The sequence below is a fragment of the Montipora foliosa genome, unplaced genomic scaffold, assembly GCF_036669935.1.
Source record: "Montipora foliosa isolate CH-2021 unplaced genomic scaffold, ASM3666993v2 scaffold_458, whole genome shotgun sequence".
Taxonomy (NCBI): domain Eukaryota; kingdom Metazoa; phylum Cnidaria; class Anthozoa; order Scleractinia; family Acroporidae; genus Montipora; species Montipora foliosa.
This window is the reverse complement of record NW_027179765.1, coordinates 655799-680000: the sequence shown is the minus strand read 5'-3', so window position 1 is coordinate 680000 and position 24202 is coordinate 655799. Positions and strand designations below refer to the sequence as shown.

The 24202-nt window shown below is 38.7% G+C and overlaps 1 protein-coding gene across 1 annotated transcript in view; it reads right to left on the bottom strand.

Annotated features, from left to right (window-relative positions):
- LOC137989391 (vascular endothelial growth factor receptor 3-like) overlaps positions 1–24202 on the bottom strand; it is a 39817-nt gene that overhangs the window by 14332 nt on the left and 1283 nt on the right. The window contains exons 2-15 of the mRNA XM_068835217.1: positions 22119–22492; positions 19236–19614; positions 17410–17670; positions 15892–16164; positions 15058–15357; positions 13172–13477; positions 10221–10289; positions 9543–9671; positions 8191–8242; positions 6210–6370; positions 5747–5860; positions 4870–5060; positions 3667–3789; positions 653–726 (exon numbers count right to left, since the gene is read on the bottom strand). Of these exons, the coding sequence (XP_068691318.1) occupies positions 653–726; positions 3667–3789; positions 4870–5060; positions 5747–5860; positions 6210–6370; positions 8191–8242; positions 9543–9671; positions 10221–10289; positions 13172–13477; positions 15058–15357; positions 15892–16164; positions 17410–17670; positions 19236–19614; positions 22119–22492 (2806 nt within the window). The remainder of the gene's footprint in view (positions 1–652; positions 727–3666; positions 3790–4869; positions 5061–5746; positions 5861–6209; positions 6371–8190; positions 8243–9542; positions 9672–10220; positions 10290–13171; positions 13478–15057; positions 15358–15891; positions 16165–17409; positions 17671–19235; positions 19615–22118; positions 22493–24202) is intronic.

Below are 24202 nucleotides of genomic sequence, written 5' to 3'. Positions count from 1 at the left end.
AAACTAAACCTCCGGGAATTGAACTCTATTTTCTTTTGTTTCAGTAATACAATATGGCTGCTGATCACGTGAGTGAAAACGCTCTATAATATTACTATTACTTTAACTATTCACTCACTCACTCATTAATTAATTAATTCATTCATTCATCCAGTCATTCATTCATTTATTCATTCATTTAATAATTCATTTATATATATTTGATTGGAAACTTAGCCATGCGAAACAGGAGGGAAGAACAAAAAATGAACAAAACAACGATCCTTGGCCAGAAAAAAAAAAAAGAAAAAAATGCGAGCGATATCGCCATGTAGAAATGTGGAATAAGGAAAATTATTTCGAGGGAGCAAGAATGACAAGGGAATCCTCCGTATTCGCCATTGTAAGGTTATAAAAATCACATTTTTTTCCAAAATGGCCGCCATTTTAGTATTCTTTCGTTTCCTTGCATATTGATCCTTTGCCCTTGCTTTCAAACGCAAAACTCAAAAGAATATTTAACTATGAACGAGGACAAAAAAGCCTATTTGCAATCAAACAAAAACAGTACTAAAATGGCGGCCATTTTGGAATAAGGTGTGAAAAAAGTGCTTTAAAACGAGGTCTTAAGCATCCTTTTTCTTTGTTAAGTAATACAAAATAAGCAACCAACACGTCGCTTTGGGTGGAGTACTTCATCGAACCAGTCATTGCCTCCAATGCTGTCCACTTGACCGGGATCCGACCCTGTAATTTGATTGACAAGAATGGGTTAATGAACTCGTTCCTAAAGGAATCTCTCGCAAGTCAATTAGCATTTTGAATTTAACTGTTAGAGACACATAAATTTGGTATCGATAATAAGATGAAGTTAAATGTACTTAAATGCAAGCATGTTCATCTTTTAAGATCGTCACCCGAGTTATTAGAAAATTTTCCATCTAAATCGATTTTTGCAGCATATCGTCGTACCAAAAACCTCAAAGACATTTTGCCACCTTCTACATTTTGTGGGGATAGTGGAGCAAATCAGGCAGAGAGAAAACTGGGAGGGTGTTTTTAATGCTCTTCTAGATGTCATCTTTGTAATAATTTTTTTAATTCAAGATTCTAAATTTAAAAGCTCTTCCACATGCCGAACCTATAAGATTAACCAAAACTTGTCTTGCTCTTCCAAAACTGTTATTTAATTGGCCTCGTGTAATAAATGCAATTTACAGTACGTAGGTTCCACTTCCACAGCATTCAAAGTACGCTTTCGCAATCACAAATCGGCTATGCTCACAAACGAAAAAACCTGCGAGCCTGCACTCCATTTTAATTGTATCGCCGAACACGAGCTTTCTGAAATCAGTTTTACTGTTATTGAGAAAATTACCAGCAAGGGAGACGTAGAATTTTATCAGCTTATAATAGGCAATTGGTTCACCGAGCAGTAGGAATAGACTTTGTGTTTTGATCATTCAATGTGTCAATTCCTTCGGTTTCCGTAGCGTGCACTCCATCTGCTACTTACTCACCATTAACCCTTCCGTTACGTGGAGTTTGTTTTCAAGATCGTGACTCTTGCTTTGAAAGATTACAAAGCAAATTTTCGTTCCTTAGGGAGCTTGTTTATGAATGATAATATTTTTTGTGCCTTATTAATTCAACGAAAACCGAAGAAATCTATGAAACGGGTTAAACATGGTTTGAAAATGCTAACACCATGTGAACGAACGAAGCTAGGGTCTCAAATTTGCCGCTTCAGTTTTGGAATCACTTTGCTCTTGCCCTAGTAAATATAGCATTTGACTCAAAAATGAAGTTTTAATGAATAAACACGGCGAAGTTTTCATGCTTATGGTAACAAAAAGCGTGATATTGTTGAGATATAACCAAATTTAAGACGGCGTACTTTGCCGCTTATAGAGGTGAAATGAGGAGGGGGAACAATATAATTAATTCGTCATTTGAAGAAAGGAGAGAAATTGATGGCATATAGATCGTTCGCCGCGTCCATAATGTTGACGACTACGGTGTTGCTTTTTGATAGGACAACAATAAAAAAAGGTGACACACGCTAACAACAACCCGGTGTGGCCAATACATCACGCAAGCGCACAACCATTTCACCCGGTCAATTAGCGGCCATGGACAGCTGTTTCGACCTTGCTGGGCCTCATCAGCATGGCGCGGCTAATGTAGCAGGCGGGTATTTTTAACACCCCTTTAACTGGCAGCTACACATGCAATACTTGTGGTAAGCTGGATTTTGATAGACCAACTTTCGTATGACGCTGATTGTTTTTCCTATTTTATTTCATCCAAATTCAGGCTCCTAGTTCACTCCATTTGTGTTCCTTCTCTTTCAGGATTACCGTCGTAAGGTTCGAATCTACGTTGAAAAGATCACGCCCGCCCCTCTTGGACGGGAACTGTTAAAGCAATGTGGAAATGAAGGCCGTCACGCATACCTTGATGCTACCCGCTATACAACTTTGCGTTTCTTACGAGCAGCAATCTCCTTTATACCAGATGCCTGTGATGAAGGCGCCGATATGACAAACGCTGGTTTTATTCTTGCACAACCAGGAAGGGAGTTTGTAATTAAGGCTGGTCATGGCGACTGGGAATTTTACTTTTCAGAAGATCAATTTGGCAGTATTTGTGGTCGATGTGTGCGCAAGCCCTTCAGACACTGGGATCAAACCGCGTCGGTAGTACGTTGTTTTGGATCCATGGTTGTTAAATTTCTCTCTATCGCTGGCCCTGGGGTAATGTCATTAACAATGGCCTAGACGCATTTTTTTGCGATTTTTTTTAAATTATACTATTAGGAACGGTTCGAACGAGACTATATCGCCAACGAAAGTGTGTAGATGCCCTCCATTGATCATTCTGTTTATACTTTTCAGTCATGCAGTTTAAGGTGATGAAGGCAAGGAGAGTATTTAATCTATGTGCATCTTTCTTTTTCAGGTGAACAATAATTAGAATAATAATGTGTACTTAATTACCTACTGAAAGAAAGGTCTGAATCTGTTTTGGTCTTGAGAGCTACCGAAATTAAACGATACGTTACTCCTAAAGTGTTCCACTGTTCTACAATTTGAATAATGAGGAATTTGTAACCTTTAAATAACTGTGGAAAATAGAGAGAACAGAACACGCTAGGTGATGACATTCTGCGAACCTGGTCGTTTGTTCTCCTGTTATGTTTGAGTGAATCACCGGAGACCTACAACTATTTCACAAATTCCTATGAACTTCCCGTAGTTTCTTTTCTCTTTTAGTTTTTTTTTTTTTTTTTTTACTGGAAAATGCAACCTTGTTGAAAAGTTGCTCACTTCCCTGGTTGCTTTATTACACCCATTTCCCAATTAAGTCCATGTCACCTAATTGGACTTAGATGAACAGTAGAATACGGTAGAATACTCGGCTTTTCCGAGAATGCTAGAGTAATTATCGATTAATTTAACACCTTCTCTTCAAGAAGTAAAGCTTTGTCTTTCTGTTCGAGTTGTTTCACAAAGGCTTGTCAATAAAACTGGTTTGAATGATATGTTGGTTCTTATCTCCTAAACTGCAACTCCTTTATGGGAACAATAAAATAATTGGGCTAATTGAAAGGCTTACAGATAAGGAAATAAGACATTTGGACTTTTCACCATTTCCAATTAAAAAAAAAACACAAGAAAAATTTACCTCATTTCTGGGGACATAGATTTCTTCCAAGTTGACATCGCGAGCCATTCCAAAGTCGGTAATCTTGCAGGTGTGGTGCTCACCAACCAGCACATTCCTAGCTGCAAGATCTCTGTGAATAATCTTTGAAAGAAGAACATTCTCACTATGGAACTGTATGAGACAGCCCCATGTTATCACCATGAGTTGGTACTCAAAGTGGACATTGATAAACTGAAATGCGCCTGCTCCTCTGGAAGTTTGAGTAAGGTGCGGTCTCATCTCGACAATGATATACCACAGGGGACTGACCTCAATATAGAGAACGCCACTGATGCCCTACTCTATGCGAATAGTGTGTGGGTTCTTTTACGTCCCACCGGTGTTATGAACATTGATCGTTTGTGAGGCGAAGCCTATGGATTATCGTCGTTATCCGAAAACAGTAGAGAGTCTAACCATTTCCAGATTTTATTTCAAAGGCAGTACTTTCTCCTCAGGTCCTTAAAGACCCTAGGTGTTGGTCCAGGCGGAATTGTTTGACCCTACGATCTCGATGCTCAACGAACTGAGCCAACCGGTCGGCTGTCTGGATTAAGGCCGAATTCAAATGCAGTTCTTTTGCTTGAATCAAAACGTAATGTTATATCTCCAAGGCTGCTTTTTTGTAATACCCCCTATCCTTTTCGTTAGCATGATGGATAAAAATGTTCTCACATTTACACTTAACGGCAATGGTCGACCCACTACCACAAAATCCCACGACTTTTTCTCGAAACACACTTTCTATTTGAAACAATATCGAACATATGCAGTTGATTTCTTCATTGCCAACGAAAGAGGGAAGTAATACTCGCACTTAGCAGTAAGCAATTGACTCTTAAGAGCACCTGACCTCTGAAATGCCGGTGCAATGCTTTGCCAACTGAGCTATGAAGCCACACGGTTCGGAGCAAGTAAATTTGTTGGAAGTGAAAAAACAAATGATGCAAAATCCAGGGATATAGCCTTTTGAAAAAATTGTCGCGAGCGTTTTTCGAGATGATGGTTTTTTCCTTTTTGTTTTTATTTAGCCCAAGGATTTACACTTCGTTGAAACTTACACCACTAAAACGTGTCTTTCCGCCTTTCCACGAAATGGTGGTCTTTTCTTGTTCTTGGAGAAGCGAGTTTTTCCTCTGAGGAAAGTCAGTAGAAAATTGGGGAAAGTACGCTCAACCATACCTTTTTAGAAGCGATATAGCGCATGCCATCAGATATTTGCCAGGCAAATTTTAACATCTGCTCTGATGTCAGACTCGTCTTTGGTTTAATATCAGGCTCATCATAATAGCGGTCGGTCACGCCCCGGCTCCTCCTCAGGTATCCAAGGAGATCTCCATAAGGCACATACTCAATAATCACAAGTGGCCCTTCTAAAAATGGATTAGTTATGGAAATCAATGGTATGTTCCTTCAAACATTGGCTACAAGGAGGGAGGGGGTCTTAGTTCCCTTATTCCGGAAGCTGCTTCCAAACTTCTTCCTAAAATGGTTTATGTTTCCTTGTACTTTAAGATATTTTGTCTTTGCTTCTCTTTTCCATAATTCAAATTAGCCATGTTCTCTTCCCTCCCCCCCCCCCTCCAAACCCTAGGAAACCCTCACTTTTCCACACGGGTCAGAATTTTATTTTATTTTATTTATTTTCAAAATTTTATGTGGCCCATTTCCATTAGTAGGGTGAACGCCAAGATAGGGAAACACGTGGGAATAAAGATGACACCCAGTCAGCCATTTAGCCAGTCAGAGAACTGGCTAATGGTCTTACGTGAACTTTCTAACCGACTGCTTTGATACCAATGTTTGAGATCATTGGGAAAAGGCATTGACCGATAAGCAAAAATAATTTATACATGCTGGTCACGGTTTAAGGTGGGATGGGGAGGGGGGAGGAAGAGAGCGCCAGCCACGTTGATACAGCACATCCTATCGTCTATGCCAACTTTGGAGGTGAATCAATGGTTAAACGAACAGTGTAGCATTATACACTTGTTGAAAAGCTTTGTTGTTGAGTGCTAGGGGACACAAATGAACATTGTGGTTTTTAAATGTAGCTTACCTTGCCCTATTGTAACGCAAGCCAAAAGTCTTATTATATGCGGGTGAGGCTTAAGTTTCTTTAAAAGATTCAGTTCAGAGAGGAGACCTCTCCTTTCCCCTTCAGATGCCCCATCTGAAAAGAAAACACGAAATACAAGAAAATGATGAGAAAATAGGATTTTGAATTTCTCCCGGAAATGTAGACAAATGTATTTGAGTAAAACGGTTATGTGCGATGTTAGTTAACATCACTTTTCAAAATAAACACAAGATCATATTTTTCGGTTCTTGAATAAGAGAACAAGGGAAAAAACAATCTTGACGATGATTACAGTTCGTATAAACACAACTTAATATTTGCATCAAATTAATTGTTGCAAATGTGCAACAATTAATTTCCATTAAATTGCATTAATTTGCCTTACATTAATTTCCCCCATCTGTCTTAGCGGGAAATCACTGAGATAAACAACAAGATCAACCTGGTAAGCTTTTGACGGCCACCGTGGTCCATTCCTCTTTGTCAGGCAAGTACCGAACGTATGCTTTGGACACAACACCAAATGCTCCACTGCCAATGATTCTTTCCATTGCCAAGTTGCCACGAGGAATCTCCCATTGTGAAGTGCGTATAAGTGGGCCACTAAAAATACAAAGACCGTAATTTGAAGAATACATATTCAATACAGCAACATAATGAGATTCATAATACTTTGCATGCACTTCAAAATGAAACACGTGCGTTCTGTGGCTTAAGAGCTTCATTTATTACTTTGGTTACAATCTCGTTCCTAAAGTAATCGCTTTCGTTAGCTGAGCTCGGAAAAGAGCGACTTAGATCAACTCTAAAATGACAATGTTTGATTGGCTGTTCCCTGCCACTTTATCGGATATTAGCTTTTTCGGGGAAAAAAAAAAAAAAAAAAAAAAACATAATAATGACTTCCCGAAACCAGTAGGAAGGATACAGATTGTATCCTCCGACTTGTACGCTGCATTGTTTAAATAAAGCCTCATACTGAGGTTTTAGTAGGGAGAGTTCAGATTTCCCTAAACTCTCGAGGGCATAGTCCAATGCGTAATGGAAGGGCTCTACCTTAGACTAAGGATCCATATTCCTTAAACTTTGACTTCCCATGAATAGTCAGAAGACCCTTCACGCAAGCGCAGTTATTCAATTCTGTTCCCTCTTTTGGATTATTATGACGGAGGCCCTGGGAACGAGATTGCTTTGGTTAGGGCTCTGGTTAAGGTCTAGTTAATTCATGATGCGGGGTGAGAACCCCATGATAGTGTTTTTTTTTTTTTTTTTCAATCTATTTTCAGCTTCGCGTCATGCTGCGAAAGTTGTTTTGGTCTCAAAATTTAATGACGTTATTACAACTAACAAATCACGTGTCTTCCTTAAAATAGCCGCTAAAATTAGACTGAAAGAACAAGAAATGGAAATTTCTTTAAGTGTCTAGTCTTTAGCGCTGGAGCACTAATTGGGAACATTGTAAACGGAATCAAAAAATTAACGCAATTCAAACCAAATGCTGTTTTTTTTTTAAGAGAGGGGAAAACCGGTGTACCCGAAGAAAAACGTCTCTAACCAGAGAGAGAACCAACAAACTCAACTCAAATATGACGCTGAGTCTGAGTATCAAACCCGCGCGCCACATTGGTGGGCGGCGAGTGTTCTCATCACTGCACCATCCCAAAATCTCCCAAAAACTGGGAGAGCCCCATGTATAGTGGATGTGTTGTCTCCCCTCACCATTTCCTCCTCTGGATTAATATGCAACGCTATTTTACTAGCTGATCGACCCTTGTGCATCTAAAGAAATCGTTTAGTCATAAAAGAGACGAGACGCCCAGAAATAGGTGTTTAAGACCTTTTACTCAATATAACGAGGAACCTAGCCAGTCTTTTCTCTCTGCTTGAGCCGTAAAATGATGATGATGATGATGATGATGATGATGATGATGACAACGATGGTAATAATTTCTAAGTAAAAGATATTTACAACTAATAAATCAACTTAATTAAGGAGTTGGATGAGGCTGATGAAAATAATAAAAAAAAAATCTTGAAATGTACAGTCCCATACCGCCGATGATGATAACGATGATGATGATGATGGTGATTATTAAGGTGAAGAAAATTATTTTTAGCACCACCCTAACGTTAACTTTACTTTCCCGGAAGCCTATGTCTCCCAAACCAACCCAGCAATTTCCTTCTGACTCAAAATAACACACACGTGAGATAACACCTTCTTGAAACTAATCTGTTTCCTACAAGAAAAAAAAAAAAAAAAACAACAACAACAACAACAGAACCAGAAGCACGATCTTGGACATGCGGCTTTCAGGTTAAAACTTCGACTTCCCAGTGCGTGTGCCAACTCTATCTTAGGTATGTGGAACTTGGACCTTAGAAAGTCATATATCTAACTCATATTAATAAATAGTACTTACGTTTCAAGCACTTCTGTTTCACGGACATCATCAACTTTAATATCCATGAAAGCTATGAAAAGAAACAATTTTATAGTCTAGCACTGTTACCTTGGATATTTTGTTTGCAAAATAAAGGACAGTTTTAAAATAATAAAATAAAATAAACAGCCGAAGCAATGGAGTAGAATATAAACAGACAGGAAACAAATTCAAAATCGGCAGGGGGTTTAATAAAATAAATAAAACGATATTAAAGAGTAGTGTCATGCAATTTCAGTCAAACTTCAAAAACACTACAAGACCTCCTTGCATAAAAATAAATCGGAAAAGACTGCTGTAGTTTTGTTGCCATTGACCATTGAAGTGCACTGAAGCTATTCTTTGTTGTTTTCAGCCAAGGATAAAGAAGATGGAAACGGATTGAGACTTTTTTGAAAGGCACTAAAAATTAAATACGCATAGCTCATTGTGACACAAATATATTCCATATCTTGCCAGTGTTTTTTTAAAGGAATGTTGACGTGGTAGCTAAGTACTAATCTGGATTTTTTACCTATTTTAGACATAAAAGCAGCACGTTTAGCATGACAATGTCCCTTTAATCTAATAGTGTCAGTTCTGGAGCAACGTCTTATTCGCATTTGTTGTTTTGTTTCTTTCTGTTTAGAGAAACGCGTTTACACATAGAGACAGTCACCATTAAGGAAAGGGAACACTGCATTTCTAGCCTTTGTGCATTTCCCTAGGTAGCCTTAGATTGCAAGCACGAATTTAGTGGTAACAATTCGAATTACCCTTGAGACACCGATAACTGTAACCTTTTCAAGGCATCACGGCAATATTGGACTCTCAATAGAAGAAGTTAACGAAATATCTATCGTTTTCACGAGGCGCAGACATAACATAAAAATGAAGGATGATCTTAATCTCTACTCCAACCTATTTATGCATCCGCACATTAAACCAGACTATCCCAAGTCAAGCCGGTACGTCCATTTAGCTATCCAATTACTTATAATTTTTCTTGTTTGTTTTTCTCTTGGTTTTAGCTCGTCTGTCTGCCCGCGTATCGACTGCTTGCTTGCCTGCGTGTTTACCCTCTCGTTATTTATTTATTTTTTTTATGCATTCTATTATTTTCCTAGTAATGTAGTTGATTTACGAGATACTGGTATAGGCGAAATGGGCTCCAGACAAAAACAATCCCGTTGCACAATTTGTTCGGCAGTAATGCTGGTACTTATTGTACAGACCATAAATACAGAATTAAAGCTGAATGAACGTTTGAGGGCGTGTTCTTGGTGGCATTACAACCCCGTGCGCTTGCATGCGGCTTATGAGGGATACCCACAATTCAGTATTGTACGTACATTTTGCATGTTTTCTCGTGGAAAGCCTCAACGCCATCAAAGAGCAAAGCAATATCGGTATAAGCAGAAAACCTAGGTAAGGTAAATATTTCACAAACGTTCTGTTGGTATTTCTTTCCTTTGCACTTCCTAAACGAGAAAAAAAAGGGGTATAACTATATGTTGCTGTATAAAATTATCAAATTCCAACGACATATATTTTCATAACCAACACTGCGCCGGTTTACGTTAAAAAAAAAAAAAAAAAAAAAAAAAAAAAACACTAAATTGCGTAGCCACTAAAGCGATAGTGGGTGTCCCAAATCCATCAAAGCAGTAACAAATTTATTGTATTTGCTCAGAACTTTCGGACATTTAAGGCAACAAAAAGGATAAGGTTTGTAGGGTAACACTGAAATGTTTCTCTGGAGTCACAAACTTTTGGCGGGAAGCTGCATGGCACTTTGATGTCATATGTAATGTGTCCTGAAAGTACCCAAAAGGCGCATGTGATGCAGAATGATACTATACTAAAGAAAAATACCAAAACCATGAAGTGATAGTCCTGTTAACCTATAAGCTTAGTATAAATCATGGGTTACACTTAAAACAATATTAATTACATACTATCATCTGTTTCAGCAACCAAAAAAAAATCTCAGTTGAGACCTATCAGTTCATTCGTTCAAGCTGACGTACCTAACCCATGAGTACAAGAAGCACAGGTCGGCTTGGAGGTTTTTGTTAACATGGTCCCGCTATCAATATCTATAAATAAATAAAAAAAATTAATGGTTAATGACTTAAGTAACCATAGCAAAACCGAGGAAATGCAGAGCTGTTTTGAAGCCGGTTGTCATCAGATAATAGAGAATTTAAGAAAGGACAATGACAACGTCAATAGAGACCAATAGAGACAGGCATAGCTCAGTCGGTTAGTGCGCTGCTTTCTGAGCGGGAGGTCGCCATTCCGATTCCCGTCATTAATATATTCGACCGACGTCTGTGCGACTTCCCTTTGATCAGAGTAGCTGTGGCCTTGAATATCCGTCAAACGGAGCATTGACCGGAAGAGGAGTAAAACTGAAGCACACCAAGGTCAATAAGTTTATCAGTAGTTCTAGTTAACTGGCGCGTGTACCCTCGAAAAATAAGTACTTTTACCGTTACCTTAACAAAAACGTCACTCCAAAATATAACTTGGTGGTATTGTACCTATAGTCGAACCAGTATATAACGGCCCTTTATAAGGCGGCCACCCCCCAAAAAGCGGCCAGTCCTGATTTTTCGCTCATAAAAACGCTGTATTTGTTATCTGTATTAGGCAGCCACCTCTTTTTAAGCGCCTGCCGCCACCCTGTAGCAGTCCTATGCTTGTCTTTTGTTGTTACTTTAATCTCTATTAAGCGCTCACTCTTGAACAGAAACTAAGGGTGCGTGTTTTTGGGAAAATCCGAAAACGGATTCTTTAATCCAAAAATGGATTAGGCGTTTTTTTGGCGAAATCCAAAAGCGGATCATGAATCTAAAGTATCCTCACTCGAGGAGGATACTTCGGATTAAATCTAAATCCGGATTTTTGAGATTCATCACTTCGTCGTGGTTTTTTTTTTTTTGTCTTTTGTTTTCCTGTGGGGGGGGGGGGGGGGGGGGGTTTGAAAATGTATTTTTGACAAGCCGTTTTCCATGCAAAAATGATACACAACAGCTACCGTACGTGACAGTTTAGTCCAAATGTTTTTACGGTACAATCGAAGACATGAATAGGTCGAAAAATAGTAAGGTTTCCTGCAACAGTTTCTAGACATTATTAATATTATTAGCAACCTTCCTACAGCTAAAAAAAACATCGTTTTCGTCATTTCTTTTTATCGGTCCTTAGGTTTTTTAAATTTATTTTATTATTATTTTTGATTGATTTATTTATTTATGTATTTATTATTTTTTTTTATTTTGGGTGGGGGGGGTTCATTTGCATTTAAGAATTTCTCCAAAACAAACTTAACTTTTTTTTTTTTATTCTTTGTTTTTAAAATTTACACGGTTTGTTTGTTTGCGTTGTCATGGAAAACGATCCTTTTTCAGATTTTGCGTTTCTTTGACGCTGAAGAATCAATTATTCATTTATCCTAGATCAGAAATCCGTTTTGGGATTTTTCTAAAAAAAATGGACCATAAGAAATGTATCATTTATGCGGTATTTTATTGCGTTTAAAATGCGATCCACCACCGATAGAAAGAAATAACATGTAAAAAGCTACTGTAAGCTGACAATCGGCGGTTTAGTATCGATAACGCTTTCCAGATGTCCGAAAGTAACGATTGATTTACAAACAAAAGTTTCAAATATCAAAGCGCCAGAATTACGTGTCCGACTTTTAAGTCGCAGTAATTCTTTCTCGATTACTTTAACTTGAACAGTTTTATTGTCCGTTGTGCTTCTTTAATTAGCAACATTTCCGTTATAACTGCGCATTGAACGCGACAACTATTAAACGTCTGGGCCCGGTTGTTCGATAGCCGATTAACGCTAATCCCAGATTAAAAATTAACCAAGGAGTTTATTTCTCTACTCCCAAATGCTGTTCAACGCTGATATTCAGCACAACTTTACAATAGAAGAAGTCAATCTTGAAAAACAAAAATAAGCAAAAGAAACTTTCACCAAAAAGTTGAAAAAATGAGACCAAAGATTACGCTAATCCTGGATTAAGTTAATCGGCTTTCGAACAACTGGGCCCTGAACGAGATATTTTGGATTAAACTGTAAAGCAAGGTTTTCACTATCGACGCAAGCATAAACGCAGGCATAAGATCACTTATTTGACAGGAAAAGCGGGGTTGACGCAAGAATAAACACAAACGCAAGGATAAAAATAGAATCATTTTCCCTGTTTTTACGCTTATGCTTGCGTTCGCTCGGGTTGTGGGAAAGCGAAACACAGCATATGCGCAAGAAAATTTGCTAAGTCTGGCCAATTAAAGCAATCGTTCCAAATTTCCCGCGTCTGAGAATTTAAACAAAATGGTGGATGCCGTGGATTTTTTATGCTTATGTGGACGTTCGTTTTCAGTAACATAAGCTACTTATGCTTAGGTTTGTGCTTGCGTGGCTAGTGAAAACCAGGTTAAAGTCATGGAAATACAGTACTGTATAACCTAGAAGAGTAGGGGACTATTTGTTACACAGTACTTTTACACATGTTACGAATGTTATGCAGTTAAGTTAAAAGTTGGCAACTTTGTTTTAGAGTTGTTGATTGTCCTATTGTTGCCTTTGATGAAGGGTTTTTTTTTTTTTTTTTTTTTTTTTGTGTATGATACACCATTAAAATTGGCATGAGACCACGCCAAGTGAGTATTTTTTTATTGATCCTGTATTAAGCGGGAAGTTCCTTAAGTCTCGAGGGTGGCCTTTATATACAGGTTCCACTGTATTTCACGATTATTCTATCCTGTTCATGTCCAATATTACGGATGAACTGACCTGTAACTGGATGGGTACGAGCGGTTTTAAAGTCAAGATAGAAAATGAACGGTTCATGGTTTCAAGCTCACGTTGTCGTCAAAGCCTAAATGTTTTGAGACTTCACGTTGTTGTTTTGCGGAATGCGGCAAATAAAGGGAAAAAAAGTCTAATAACATCGTACCTCTTAAAACAGTGATTTTGGCAGCATTGTCCGGGTCAGTGAAACTTTGACCATATTTGTTCCATGCTGTCACCATAATTTCGTAAGTCCTACAGCAGTTCAACTTAAGAAGAAATTTTGGTTCTGTCGTGTTAATCAGGAACCACAAGCCATGGGTGCTACGGTTTGTAGCCAGTTCACGCAGCCACAAGGTATAGGCAGTTATTATCGCTCCACCGTCAGCATGCGGAACATCCCAAGATACATCGAAACGTGTGACATTGATGTAAGTGATCATGAAATTTACTCGTGGTACGCCTGGACAACCTGTATCACCAACAGAGGAAAAAAAAAATTCTTTTTTTTTGCCTTCGGATGCATGAAAACTGTGCCAAAAAACATTCTTTTCGAATTTGAGAATACGACATGTCCTTATGATCATGACACGTTTACGGAAAACTCATATATTTTTTGCAATTGTTAATTAACCATATTTGATTTTTATTATCCAACTACTCTGCTAATATAAGTGAAACTAATGTTAGTTTCCTCAATTAATCTCCGGTTTTTAATCTATTATGATTTTGTTCATTTTCAAGAACAAAAATAACTAAACTAGCCTAAGCCGTACGCCGCCATTTGTCTGTTACTATTTATGCAATGAAGGACGTTTCCTGTGTTTCCATACCCTCATCTTAACACGAGGTGGGACAATTGGAGACAATTTTGCAAACACGAGACGTAGTCGAGGTTTTGCATAGAGGTCGAGAATTCTCCCAATTCCTTCGAGTGTTTGGATGAGGCTATGCATGGAAGCACGGGAAAAAATCCCTCTCTTGCGTTTATAAAATATGTCTCAAAGACAATTCGACAAATGAAGTAAAATGCTGTTCTTTTTTTGTTTTTTGTTTTGTTTTTTTTTTACTTCTTGATTCAAACAGATTTTCTTGATAAACCGTTTATCAGATGCGCTTTTGGCAGAAGCCCATCTGGAGCGTGCAACTTCCATACAGCGTCTGTGAAACGGCGTTTTCACAAGTAGGTTTATTTTTAGACTAGCCCTTCCCGCGAATTAGGCCAAAAAACAAAGGCAGTTCCGGTTCGGTGACCCTATGACGTCAGCTTATTTCTTTTGTAATTGGTCATCGGGCTCCTGTGGGAGTCTCATTCGCGGAAAATTCACTCTAAATATAAATCGGTCTGTCAAAACGCCGTTACACGAACACAGTAGGGTTGTAGGCTCCGGGTCATGGGTTCCTGCTATTGACCAATTAGAGTGAGCGCACTATCCTAATTATCCTTCAATTTGGAAGGCAAAACAAAAGCAATCAATGTAAAACAAACCCCACGTTAAAAATATGGCCATTTCATTGCCAGAAATGGAGGACATTTTGCTCCCGCATTCATTGGTCACCGGATTATCTTATATTGCAGTGGGATAAAAACAAAATGGCGGCCAGCACTTCGAAGAGATCAAGGGAGGGACAAGTTCCATACAAAATACTTAAGGAAATAAATTTCTTATAAAGCTGTTCTCTTTTAATTTGGAAGCCAAACAATGCCAATCAATTTTTCTATTGCTAAGTCTATCTAGAATTTAGCGTATACTCCACGTTAAAAAAAAAGGCAAACGTTTGCGTACAAGCGTTTACTGCGATGTACTTAGAGTGTGCAGAATCAGTTACATGATGAGCAAACACTGAAATCTCTCGCCATTGGCCTTGTTATGACGTAAACCTCTCTCCTTTTCATGTAAATCATTCTCTTTTAATGTTTACAAAAGAACTGTAAGAACGTTTGAATTAAACGAGGTCAACTATTCACTTTCCCCCACATGGCCTGGTCACTAAGAAACTGTAATATGGCCTATTGGTTTATATCCCCTGGTTATAACAGTTATCACTCACCTTCTTTCAGCATATGCACCTGTTCTTCCTCCGATGAATTGCTTTGACCAGCTACATTCATTGCATGCAGCCATAAACGATATCTGGTTTCCTCGGTGAGATTTTTAACGATGACATAATTAGTCTTTTCCTTAAAAGGGATTACCCTTATTTCTGTTGACTCTGTTGATTCCTGGTTCATCATCCTTAACACGTAACCTGTGATGGGCGTGACTTGGTAAACAGAGGCTACTTCCCACGTGATTTTCAATGTCTTGTAACACAATTTCACACTTTTTATCACTGGAGGTTTTGGTGGGTCTGTGTTAAAAAAATATTATGAACTATTAGTATTATCATTATCACAATTCTGGTGTATCTCAAGTCGGTGACAACGCGTGTCACGAATTTCGAGCTGGACAGTTAAAATCCTTCTTTATCACAAACCCTATACTCACTGCCAAGGGAAAAATTAAAAAAAAAATAATAAAGAAAACAATAAAGTGAAAAGGGCCCCAGGTCTATAGCACAAGTCCGCAGGAAGAAATTAAAAAACAAGGCCAACTTGAAAATTACGTATCAACGTAAAAGTGTCCAAATTTTCGCCATGGTAACTGGGTGTAACTATCGAAATAAATTTGAATACGTTAAAATGCGCGGGACAAGACACGGCAATCATCATTGTTCGTCTCATTATATTAATTTATGAGTATTGTGAACTATAAACTAGAGATATTATAATGAATAGTATTACAATAAATGTGGCGGAAAGAGATTCCTGGTACCTAACAAGCTGCATCCATGGACGAAGAAAACCGTTGTGATGATGATAAAATATGTCAATCAAATACTCACGTATTGGTTTGACAATAAAGAACCTGCTTTCATCACCGACATCATTATGAGCTGTACACGTGTAGTTCGTCAAATCCAAAGAAGAAGTGATCGTCAAAACACTGGTATTGCCACCTCTTCTTACATCAAGTGATCTTTTGCTTCCCCAATTGCCCGAAGTCCAGGAAAATTGAGCCGGTGGATTTCCCACTGCGGAGCAGTTAAGCTTGGTCTTGTGGCCTTCCCACCATAAAACAGTCTTTGTACCCGAAGGGTAAAATATCTTTGGGGCATCTGAAGCACGACAAATTAAGAAAGTCAGCCGATGACTTGTCATCATGGACTAAAAGTATGTATTTTATTATATGGGAAGATCCCGTTGAAGCCTCATGAATTTTCACAGGCTTTTTAAATGAGAATTGAGGTAAGTGTGAGGGGGGGTTTCTTCCACCTAATTGGGTCTACTTTGTACATAAATTTGTATATAGAGCTGGTGACTTCAAGAAATGTTGGATTCGGCTATTTTTTTTTTTTCGCAGGCCCTGAAAGGCGTCACCCATGTAAGTTAATACACGAATTGAGTGATGATATTTAAAATATTGCAGGAACTTGATCCGTTATCTTGGATTCTTAGGTTTTATTTTTTTTTTATACCTGTCAAAAATAACCTAAAAAATATTGGCTACACAATAGCTACTTAATGATAATGACAACGACAATGACAATGATAATGACAGTGACAGTGACAATGACATTGACATTGACATTGACAATGACAATGACAATGACAATGACAATGACAATGACAATGACAATGACAATGACAATGACAATGACAATGACAATGACAATGACATTGTTATTGTCATGATACTGACACTGGCACTGAAAATGACAATGACAATGACAATGACAATGACAATGACAATGATAGTGATAGTGATAGCGATAGTGATAGTGATAGTGATAGTGATAGTGATAGTGATAGTGATAGTGATAGTGATAGTGATAGTGATAGTGATAGTGATAGTGATAGTGATAGTGATAATGATAATGATAATGATAATACTGGGATAATAGTTATGTACAATAAAAAATGGTGCTATTAATTAAAAACAATAATAACAAAAGTAATGTTCCAAAAAGAAGTGAGAACCATGTACAAAATTAAGCACATATTTCTTGGAGCCGATTGGTCCTTGGTTTTGTGGCTAATGAACCTTGCTTTTACCAGCGTTGACAAGAGTGCCAGTTTATATTACTTTTAGACATTGTGTGAGAGACTGCACTCTCCATAACAGACCCTGAGAGAACCTGGGTTGTAGAGCTCAGGCATGCGTAGGTTTTCTTTTTCATGATATCAAAGAATAATGATCATATGCATTATTGAAATCTTACCACACATTAATTCCCAAAGTTACTTTCGATAGAGGCTTCATATCAAGCTGAATTTATAGCCCATAAGCTTTAAAGGAGGCTCCGAAAAGAGAATCGCTATAAGAATTAATTCCTCCTCATTTACCGTACAATTTTACTTACATTTTACTTGAAGTGGCATTTTGACACTGCAGAATCGAGTCAAGAAGAATCGCAGTTGATAGAATGCACAGCATTTATAAGACCCTGCATCAGTTAACGTCACATTTTGGATATGAAGGTACTTTTCCCTTTGTTGACGAATAAGTCTTTCATTTATTAACCAGCCTATTTGCGGCGTCGAATTTCCTTTCACTTCACAAGCAAGTAATAATTCTCTGCCTTCTTCTACAGCCTCTCGTGATCCGACTATTTTAGGACGATCTGTCAAAAAGAAGAGCTGGAGTGTTTGAATTCCGCAGCCGCGACGTTTAAAGTCAATGGAGAGATTAAACATCACGTTGACGGCAAACGGCAAACGTCGGACTACAACTTGCGTTTTTCCAAAAATGGAAGAAACTCGTTTGATATAAGCTCATTTCTTGCGTGTTAGTAGCAGGTATCAAGTACCTTTTCAAAAGAGAAAAGCGAGTTAGAATAGCATAATTTCCATGCTTTTATGACAAGCAACAGCCCACCGTTTTGCGTTTGCGCGCAACGGAGCCACGCACCGGTAGCTAAGTTGGTTGAGCATCGGGCTGCCATGGGGAAGTTCGCGGGTTCGAGTCCCGGCCTGATCAACAATAAGGATGTTAAAATAACTGAGAATAAAGTGCTGCCTCTGTTATTTCATCTGGAAATGGTTAGAATTTCAAGTCTTCTATAAACCGTAGGCCCCGTCTCACAAATATCTTTTATGTTCATAACGTTCCCTGTGGGGTGTTAAAGAACCCAAACACTATTCGAGCAGAGAAGAGGATGAGGTCCCCGATGTTGTGGCTGTCCTGTTCCCCCAGCTGAAGCGGTCTATGACTCGGTATTCAGCCGTTTTCATATAACGTGCCTCAAGATATCTCCTCCCCACGAGTTTTTGGTTGATTCGATCCAGAGCCGTATTATGGTTTCATTTATGTCCCAATCATCGCCCGGGAAACCTTTTTTTTCTTTCGATAAAGAACACATACATTCAAAATTGATTTAAAATGCAAAGGAAACTTTTGCAAGCCTCTTTCAGCAACCATAGACAACAGAGCTTCAGTCTCACATACCGTAATTACTTCGCAAGCACCGAGTGACAACCTCTGCCCCTCGCTTCCTTAATGTGATCTAATCCCCGACGCCCGGGAAGACAGTGATCCTCAGATTCCTGATCCCGAGGACAGAGTCAACTATCTTTGGTCCGCCCGGCAGAGGAACTTGAAGTTCCAGTTTTACAGGTAAATAAGACACATTACATTGGTTAAATAGACTCAAATCTGCCTTGTCCCTCATTCACTTGCATATTCATCGGCGAACTAATGAAGCTTTAAGCCTGGTTTTCCCTAGCGACACTTAACATAAGTAGCTCATGTTAATTGAACGAATGTCGACATAAGCATAAGGAGACGCCATTTTGTTGAAATGCTGAGACGAGTGTTTTAATTGGCCAGACTCCGCCAGACGCACTAAATGTCCTTGTGTTACTTTATGCCATGTTTCGTTTTCACACGACATAAGGGGAATGCAAGCTCAAGCGCAAGCAAAAGATAAAGAAAAAAATGAGATCATTGTGCTTGTGGTGGGCCATTTTCCCTGTAAAATGAGAGCTGTTATGATTGCACTTGTGCTTGTACATGTACTTGCGAGGCTGGGCAAAACCAGGCTTTATATATATTCAACTCGGTCTGCACATCCGAGCTAAAATGCTCTTCTGGAACAAAACAACTAAATTACTAATCAACCCTATTGTTGGCTTTAAAGGGCTTATCTGCTTCTTGTCTTTTAATTAACTTGTTAAACTCACAACCTACCTTTCACATAAAGATAAACGTCAGACATACGAGAGTCGGCCACAAAATAAACTTTGAAAATATATTTCCCGGCGTCCTCAATAGCAACTTTTCGAAGTTTAAAAGTAAACTGTCTGCCTTTACCATGACGAGTATTCGTAAATGATACATCCAAACGTTTGCTATACTCTGCATTTATCGTAGTCTCGTTGCTTTGTATCTTCCAAATGATAGTCGCCACGGAATGCGAGGACGTCTCCCGACTGAATTCCACTATTCTGGTGTCCTTTTTATCACTAACCCTGTATTCCCACTGGAACTCAGTCTCTTGTCCAGGTAAAACAATTCTGTCATGAGGGACTCTAAATAATTCCGGGAAGTGTAACCTCACAGGGCGCTTCTGTGTAGGAGAGAGCATAGGTGGTTTGCAAATCTCTAGAGAATAACGTCACAATGGTAAAAGAAACAAAGGCAGGTGGACGAAGAAAGCCATGTACTAAAACCAGGAACACCGGAACACCGGAACACTCCGGAACACCCTGGAACACCCCAGAACACCGGAACACTCCGGAACATCCTGGAATACCCCGGAACACCGGAACACTCCGGAACACCCTGGAAGTAACCCAAAATCCTCAATTTCGCTAACTCCAGGACTAATTAAGGCCTAGGTAGGCCCAGTGTTAGCCAAATTGAGGGGTTCCGGTTACTTCCAGGGTGTTCGGGTGTGTTCCAGTGTTCCGGTGTTCCTGATTTTAGTACATGCCACGAAGAAAAGGGCATGCACTAAAGCCAGAAACACCGGAACACTCCGGAACTCCCTGGAAGTAACCCAAAACCCCCAATTTGGGTAACCTTAGGCCTAAAAACCAACTTAAGGCCGAGCTAGGCCTAGGGTTACCCAAATTGCGGGTTTTCGGTTATTCCCAGGGTGTTCCGGAATGTTCCGGTGTTCTGGGATGTTCCAGGATGTTCCGGGTGTTCCTGTGTTCCGGTGTTCCTGGTTTTAGTACATGCCCGAAGAAAATAAGTTTAATGAGGGATCCGGTTTTTTTCGTACACCAACGTGGCGGAGAGAAACGTGAAAGCGTTACATGAGTAACATGAAACATGAGTTACACGTGAAAAAAATAAAACAATAGAGCTGCGTCCTAAAGGGATCCAATGAATTTGGAGGTTGTAAAGAGTTGCGTCCTATCTCATTATAAAAGCATGGAAATCTCTTATCCTAATTCGTCTCTCTACTTTTAGAAGTTACTTGATACGTGTACCTAAAAAGCAAGAAATTACTTTCTATCAAACAAGTTCAAACTTCAGACTGACGCTGTTTGCCGTTTACCGTAACCCCGATGCCAAATCATTCTAATCAAGGGTAGTCTTGGTGTAATTCATTTTTTTTTTTTAATTAATAATGTGTTTCTTTTATACAGCGCGTGGATGTATTGAAAGGTACCTTGTCACCTTGGGTAGAGCAGGGAAAATTGTTACTCTTTGGCCTATGCTTCTTATCATTGTTATTCGTTTATTATTGTTATTGTTATTATTATTATAATTATTATTATTATTTATTTATTTATTTATTTATTTATTTATTTAATTTTTTGAGGGGGTGGGGAGGAGGGGGGGAATTTTTCAGTCAAAGAAAGGCGGCAAATGTAAGTGAAATAGCCTCCGAATTTTGCCATCGTCTTGCTCTTACTGAAAACCCTCAACGAGAGCATGTTTCGCGCTTACGCATACTGAATTTTTCTCGGTAGTGACGTGGGCTCATAGTATGTACAGCATGTAGGCTGCTGCTCTTCGATCATTCCAATCCTGTTCTTGTAATTCTAAAAAGTATCCATTTACACAAAAAAGCAAAGAGGATTAAATGAAAACAACATCAGTCACTGATAGGTAAGCCCTACGTGTAAAATGGACGGCCTATTTACTAACTATATTACAAGGATCCGCAGATAACAATAGACCAATTTCGATATATTAAAATTCAGTCGAAAACAAAAGGCATCATCGCGAGGCTCTGGGGAATAAACTCATACAAACCCTTATATTTATTCCCCAGAGCCTCCAGATGATGTCTTTTGTTTTCGACTGAATTTTAATATATCGAAATTGGTCTATTAATTAAGCCAATAAAAGCCCTCACAGGATATCTTTTTCCTTAAGTTCTTTTACGGGGCTAGTACTCCCCATTATGCCGCCCTTTAGGTAGCACAGTGGACTTTGTGTGCGATGGTCAAGTGTAGCCTGAAAACCATCGGTACAGATGGTGGAAAGCAGCCATTTGCAGTTAAACTTCTTTTTGTTTTTTTGATAAAATTGGTAGGCTACAGGTACAAACTTTGCAAAGAAAGTTCATTTGTACCATCTTGGATTCCCGAAAATGTATTTTTACTGCTCTTTCTTGTCTCCATTCTTAATATTTCATGATTCCGAACAGCAGAAACGCGATGGAATTGATCGTTCATCTTTCTAAGTCATAAATGAAACAATAACTCGTTCCTAAACTGAAACTCCAATTGTTTTTGCTGAACATGATAGAATTTAACACCCAATTAATTATCTTCTTTCTAATAATACTTTTGGAGGCTATTTCAACTGATAACTGAACGCGGTTAGGATCTACTTAACGCAAACGGCTCTATACCGGAAACAACACTTCAGTTACTGTGTAGCGTATCAATCAGGTATTGCATTGCCGTTGCTAATAAAAGGGAATCGTTCATCAAATAAAGTTACAGTCTCCCTACTTTGCCACCAACTTCCTCCAAGTTAATACAAAACCAAACGTTAAGAGAATTGTGGGAGAATCTTGTAATTATCTTAAAATTTAAATGACTAATACTTCTTCACTGCTAATTTCTTAATAACCACAGGGAACCTCTTACTTGTACGCAGCCTCACCTTAACAGTAAGAGTTATCTTAGAAGCAATAGTTTTCCCAAAGCCTCCGACCCCAAGTTCACATCCATAAGATTTGCTATCCGAGAGTTTCACGTTGGTCAAGGTAAACGCAGCATATGACTTAAAATCTCCAGTCCAGTGTACTCGGTTTACAAAGCTTGGATAGTTCTGTCTAAGGTCGGGGTTTTCGACTGGTTCTTCTTTTCTGTTAACAGTCATTAAGTACACGCTTGTGAACTCGTTGTCCCAAAGACCAAAAACAATTTGATCCAACCTGTCACCCGAATCAAGACGAAAATCCCACTCAAAGGTAAAATTACGGCCTTCTTCTACAGTTGCCTTTGGTTGTCTTGCTGTGATGTGTTGCGCATGAACTGTTACAAAAATACAAATCCAATTACTCAAATATCTCTCAGGGATGACGGAGCTGATCCACTATAACTTTTTATTGGGCTACAACCATTGCAAAATGTCAAGATTGTCGTACACTAAAGACAGCTTTGTTGTTTGCTTAAAGTCAGTGCTAGCCATGAAGACGTCTCTCAGATGTAACTGGCACAACTCCCCCTCTTGTTCCCCAAAGATCTGAGCATGATCTTGCATTCACACAATAAGTTGTGTTGCGACCCTTCAATCGAAAATAGCCCATTTCCGAGTTGCTGCATGCCTGGGTTTCAAAGCGAGTCCTGGTGCACAACCATTCAAATGGAAATGAGTTGCGTATTCTTATGCAAATCAAACTCATTCCCATTTCAATACTTGAGCAACAAGACTCACTTCGAAACCGAGAAAAACATCAACTCGGAAATGGCCTATTACATGAAATGTTGTGACCCTCTAACAAAAAGAAAGCAGCATCACTTTCGTTACTTAAAATCATCACTAAATCACATCCCACAGATAAAACAAAGCCCATTATGAAACGTTGTCCCTCTGATATTTTACCATAATCTTGCATCAATTGACACAATCTCTAATAGCAATGCACTGAAGACCTGGGCTTGGAAGGTTTGAGTGCCGTGCCATTTGATCCCTCTTTTATAATTAATGTTACCTAAAATTTGAGCATCAAATCATTGTTTTCGATGTTTCTATTTTCTCAGAAATGTTCCATCGGAAGGTCCCTCTTTTGATTCCCCTTTTGTGATTAACGGAACGGAACTTCACATAAAGTGTCACAGAATTTTACACACTCTATACATTCTCTGTTGACTGACAAATTTGTTCCAAGAATGGGAGAAAAACGACTCAAGTATCGTAGGTTCCCTGGGCTGGTGTCAAGGACAAATACAGTGTCTCGTTTTCTCGCGCCGGAAATATCTCTTAATGGTACCGACTGTCTCTTTGTTGCTAGTTGTTGATATCCATCTTGGGCAATTTATTAATCTTGTTTGAATGACCTCCAACAAAACCAGAACAGAAAGCGACCCCTTTTGTTGTGCGTCTTCGAATTTAACAAAAAAAACAATAAAGCTGTTTTTTTTTAACTGAAAAGTCCGCTGTGCTTCCTTAATAATAGTTTTATTGAGAATCAGGCCATAACAAAAACAATATTCTTATATTTCCAAGAAAGTGGAAATGTGGTTGTTTCGGATATAATTCCTTCTGCTTTCTGATCATTATTGGTTGCGAGACTTCAAGAACTGCCGACGATTAATACACTTATGAGTCTTCAACTGATAAACGATTACGCTTTTTTTCTAAAATTGAAAGCCCGTTGCGCTTGCTGAATATAAGCTTAATTACTGTTCGAAGACCGCTGGTAACATGATATTTTTTCGTGTGTAATATTTCTTAGAAAATGCGGATGTTTTTGTTTCAAATATAATTAATTCCTTCCGCTTTCTTTTATCAGTCTATCGACTCTATTGCGTGACATAAATGTGTACAGGAACTTCCTTGCTCGAGCTCTTTTTAGCAATAGGTGAAAACATCCGCAAATTTAGATGTAGCACCTTCTTGAAGTTGTTTCAACGAAAAGAGATCACCAGGCTTGTCGCGTTTCTTCAATAGCGTGCTTGTGATCCCTTGTCACATTTGTACTCAGTGAAATAAAAATTCTGAATGAGATCTTACTCTTACTG